The sequence below is a fragment of the Mandrillus leucophaeus genome, unplaced genomic scaffold (genome assembly GCF_000951045.1).
Source record: "Mandrillus leucophaeus isolate KB7577 unplaced genomic scaffold, Mleu.le_1.0 Scaffold211, whole genome shotgun sequence".
Taxonomy (NCBI): Eukaryota; Metazoa; Chordata; class Mammalia; order Primates; family Cercopithecidae; genus Mandrillus; species Mandrillus leucophaeus.
This window is the reverse complement of record NW_012102155.1, coordinates 4,243,297-4,248,625: the sequence shown is the minus strand read 5'-3', so window position 1 is coordinate 4,248,625 and position 5,329 is coordinate 4,243,297. Positions and strand designations below refer to the sequence as shown.

The window sequence follows — 5,329 nt, the reverse complement described above, 5'->3', positions numbered from 1 at the left end:
TTTTCTTGTAAATTTGTTTGAGTTCTTTGTAGGTTCTGGATATTAGCCCTTTGTCAGATGGGTAGATTGCAAAAATTTTCTCCCATTCCGTAGGTTGCCTGTTCACTCTGATGGTAGTTTCTTTTGTTGTGCAGAAGCTCTTTAGTTTAATTAGATCCCATTTGTCAATTTTCAGCCAGACTAATTCTTATTCATTGATCAAGATTCATCACAAGTTACCTCCTTTGTGAAAACCATCACTGACTCCCAACACTAGAGTAAAATACCTCTCCTCTCTAATCCCATTGCTCATTGCATATACCTATATTGTAGCACTTATCACAGTGTACCATTATTTGTATATATACATACATCTATTTCTAACTAAGCTTTTAAGGAAAAGGAACATTTCTTATGTATCTTTATATTCTCAGTGTCTGAAATCAGTTTGTGGAATAAAAACAAAACAAAAAACAAAAAAAAACCATGGCTGATGTTCAACTTATAGGAAGCTACTACTTTATATGTAAACTGTAACATGTATACTCTATAATCAATTCCATGGGGAAAACATCTTACCCATCCCATTTTTTAGAGGTGAAATGGCCTCCATATTCTCCCTTGGAACACGCAGAGCATTAGTATCTATGTAGTAGGTGGGACCGCCTTGTTTGCCTTTATCGCCATCTATTTCCATTAATGTGCTTCCGTCATCTCTTTCTACCACCATACCAATAGCTGTAGGAAAATCCACCTGTAAGAGTCAGAAATATGATACACAAGTTTCACCTTTTATCAAGGAGGCATTTTTCCCCCAACTAATGTATTTTATTATATTTTGTTTTAAATTAGAATTTCTGCATGACTTTAATTTACATGAATAGCTCTACATATCCAATTAACTCTAACTTTACACTTACCTTGGGGCAGTCCTCACCAGCATAACCAGCTCTCACAGTATAGGATCCAATGTCAAAAACAAGGGCTCCAACTTCATCTGAAAAGATTAAAAGATAATTAGCATTAACAGCTTGCAGAAGTATCACATGAAAATCACAGCTCACTGCAGCCTCAATCTCCTAGGCTCAAGCAATCCTCCTGCCTCATCTTCCAAGTAGCTGGGGCTACAAATGCATGCCAGCACGCCCAGCAAATTTTAAAAATTTTTTTGTAGAGATAAGGTCTCACTATGTTGCCCAGGCTGGACTCAAACTCCAGGGCTCAAGCAATTCTCTGCCTCAGCATCCCCAAGTGCTGCAGGCATGAGCCACTGCACTCAACCCAATTATATTCATATTATTATTCACTTGAACCTAGTTTCAAATACACCTTAAAGAATCATTTAATTAAATGATTTTAATTTACACCGTATTTCAGTAGAGGTTCAATCAGTTAAGAAATGGTACACTAAAACTGGGTAATTTGAGTTTACTTATTAAAGGGAATTATTTGCAAAGATATAGGTGAAATACGGACAACCAGAAGGAACAGTACAGTACCCCAGTACTATAATGATAACTAATAATAATGGATCCATTGCCATTCTTCAAACTGAAGAAACAAGAAGAAATTACTGTTATCAGAATCTGGAGAGAAAGTTGTATGAGGAGGGCTACCTGATAGGAGCTGTGACTTTTAGTAGAGGGGATGCAGTTAGCCATAGATTACCCTGAGGTGAATGAATCAGGCTAATAAATATACCAGTAACCTCCCTCCACCATCAACTAGGGTGATTCTATAATTTATTATCCAAAGTGGGACAACCACTATGGGCAATTTAGTTACATCTACTAAAGTTGAAATTGTGCATACATAGAATTACACTTATTTATTCTGGAGACACTCTCTCATACAGGTTGCAAGGAGACATGTACAAGAATGTTCAACAGCTACAAGAACTGAGCAGTTTATTAACCTCTCTGCTTCAGTTTCCTAACATGTAAAATATACACAATAGCTCTTACCTCACAGGATGCGCTAATGATTAAACGTATTAAATACTTTCATGTATATGAAGTCTTAGAAAACTCACACACTAAATGTAAGCTGCTATTATAATTGACACACTGCTTGCCATAGGAAAAGGCAGAAATAATCTAACGGTCTCTCAGTAGTGAAATAGATAAGCAATAGTATATTCATACAATGGAATCCTGTACAGCAGTTCAAATGAACACTCCAGATCTACATATGTCAGCATCAATAAATCTAAAAGAACGCTTAGTTTTAAAAGCTAGTTACCAAAAAACTATATATGTATACACACACACACACCCCCCTCAAAAAAAAAAAAAAAAAAAGAAAGAAAAGAAAACACGCATGGGGTCTGGGAATGTTACATACCAACTTCAGTTCAGTGGTTACCTGAACTGAAGAAGTGGGGAGAGAGGAAATCTGTATCAATTAACATTTTTATTCTTAAAATATCTGAGGTATTAATATGGCAAAATATGACATCTATTTAATCTCACTGGTGAATATAGTATTGTATTACATACAAACTTATAGTAATATTACCGTAATATCACATACAAACATATATTTATATATTTTTTATGTTTGTATATTTTTAGTATGCTTAAAATATTTCAAAAACTTCTTAAAAATTTTAAAAGTAAACCCATTACTTTGCAAATATCAGTTAAGAGATAGTATCTTTGCAGAATGATTTTTTTTTTTTTTTGGACTCGCAGTCTTGATGTGTCACCCAGACTGGAGTGCAGTGGTGTGATCTCGGCTCACTGCAACCCCCACCTCCCGAGTTCAACTGATTCTCCTGCCTCAGCCTCCCGAGCAGCTGGGACTACAGATGTGCACCACCACGCCCAGCTAATCTTTGTATTTTTAGTAGAGATGGGGTTTCATCATATTGGCCAGGCTAGTCTCAAACTCCTGACCTCGTGATCCACCTGCCTTGGCCCCTCAAAGTGCTGGGATTATAGGTGTGAGCCACCGCACCCAGCCTTTCGTTTTTACTCAAATAAAACAAAGACACATTTAAATTTCTAATATAAAAGAAAGTTTATGTATTTGTTACATTTCTCAAGATAATTAACACAACCCTGTAAAATTCTCTGGTCCAAATTATTTTGTCAGAAACTAGGGGATCCTTAAAAGGAGAACACTGTATTTGTTTTCACCACAGCACCTAAACTTGAGTACAAATGGTAAGTATAGCAATGAACAGGAGTTGATAACATTTAATACTTTTATTAACCAGAATGCTGGGTAAGGAGATATCCTAATTAAATGAATTAATTGTATAGTTAACCAAAAATTTCAACTTCTGTTCCTCAAGGATTTATCTTTTGCCCTGCACTAGGAACCCTTAACCTGTTCTGTGTTATGGACCCTTTTGACTGTGTTGTGGACTGAATTGTGTCTCTAAAATTCCTATGTCAAAATCCTAACCCCTAGTACCTCAGAATGTGACTGTACTTGAAACCAGAGTCTTTATTCTGTACTTTTTTTTTTTTTTTTTTTTATGTTTTGAGAGAGTGTTTCGTTCCTGCCGCCCAGGCTGGAGTGCAATGGCACAATCTCAGCTGACTGCAACCTCCGCCTCCTGGGTTCAAGAGATTCTTCTGCCTCAGCCTCCTGAGTAGCTGGGATTACATCTGTTGGCCACCAAGCCTGGCTAGGTTTTATATTTTTAGTAGACACTGGGTTTCACCATGTTGGCCAGGCTGGCCTCAAACTCCACACCTCAGGTGATCCACTCACCTTGGCCTCCCAAAGTGCTGGGATTATAGATGTCAGCTACCATGCCCAGTGAAACCAGAATCTCTGAAGAAGTAATTAAGTTAAAATGAAATCATTAGATTGGGTCCTAATCCAGTATAACTGATGTTTTTAAGAGAAAATTCGGGCCGGGTATGGTGGCTCACACCTATAATCCCAGCACTTTGCGAGGCAGGCGGGCGGAACAGGAGATCAAGACCATCCTAGCCAACATGGTGAAACCCCAACTCTACCCAAAATACAAAAAATTAGCCGGGCATGGCGGTGTGCACCTGTAGTCCCAGCTACTCGGGAGGCTGAGGCAGGAGAATTGCTTGAACCCAGGAGGCGGAGGCTGCAATGAGCTGAAATTGTGCCACTGCACTCCAGCCTGGGTGACAGAGCAAGTCTCCATCTCAAAAAACAAACAACAACAACAACAACAAAAACACAGAAAATTCAGACTTGGACTTGTACAGAGGGAAGGCCATGTGAAGACAGAGGGAGGAGATAGCCATCTACGCACAGAGAGAGACCTCAGAAGAAACCAACTCTGCTGACACTAAGATCTACCTCTAGCCTCCACAACTGTGAGAAAACTAATTTCTGTTGTTTAAGCCACACAGACTGTGGTACTTTATTATGGCAACCTACAAACTAATACACACAGTTTAGGAAATTATGAATCCCTTCTTAGAATGTTTTTAAATGTTTATAAAAGAAACCAATTATAATAAAATATAGTTCTACCATGGAAACTTTGGGAAGGCCACAAACCCCATGTTAGGAGCCCCTTCCCTAATTTACCCTTTCCTGGATAATATACTGTACTCCTATAGCTTCAACTTCTACCTAAATACTGGTAATTTCAATCTCAAAACTCTCTCTCTCTCTCTCTCTCTCTGTCTCAGCTCTAACCAATGTCTAGATCCATATCCTGAACTTTTTACTGTACAACAACATAATTGTATCTGATGTCTCATGGGTATCTCAAATTCAACACATCTGAAGCACTGCTCATCTCAGCATTGCCTAACACATTGCTGACCACAGTCCACACTGGCAAAAAGCTGAGAGTTGTTGTGAACACCTCCATCTTTCAAGTTCTGCCAAATATTTCTGCTAAGTATTTCTCAAATCCCCTCCTTTTAAATACCATTGCCCCTGCCTTCAATCAAGCTCTTATCTCAACAGGGAAACTACAATTCCCTACAGATACCGTGCCTCCACCTCTTTGCCTCTTAAATCTACCCTTCCAACTGCTGCACTGTGATCTTTCAATATTGTAACTGTCATTATTTTGGTACATAAATCCTTCAACAAAAATAAGGGGGTGAATCATTCCGTGGTTTCTCATCACTGAATTTGATAAAATTTAAATCACTCTAGCCAGTTGAAATTCAAGGCATAGCAATATCTGGTAGCAGTCTCACTTCCTGCCTCATACACTGACTTACTGGGTAATATGTCATCTCCTGAACACACCACATACTCTCAGCTAACCTTTGCATATGTTGTCCCTTTCCACTCCTCCTCCATCATCCCCATTACCTCTATTGTAAAGTCCCTTGACTCCACCACATGGAATCAATAACTTTATTCTCTGAACTACCTTTGCACTATATATATA

The 5,329-nt window shown here is 38.4% G+C and overlaps 1 protein-coding gene across 3 annotated transcripts in view; it reads right to left on the bottom strand.

The window, feature by feature from the left end:
* ACTL6A (actin-like 6A) overlaps window positions 1-5,329 on the bottom strand; it is a 30,387-nt gene that overhangs the window by 17,609 nt on the left and 7,449 nt on the right. For all 3 annotated transcript variants that reach the window (XM_011980383.1, XM_011980382.1, XM_011980384.1), the window contains 2 exons: window positions 900-976; window positions 559-733 (listed from right to left, as the gene is read on the bottom strand). In XM_011980383.1, coding sequence (XP_011835773.1) covers window positions 559-709 — 151 coding nt within the window. In that variant the 5' untranslated portion in view covers window positions 710-733; window positions 900-976. The remainder of the gene's footprint in view (window positions 1-558; window positions 734-899; window positions 977-5,329) is intronic.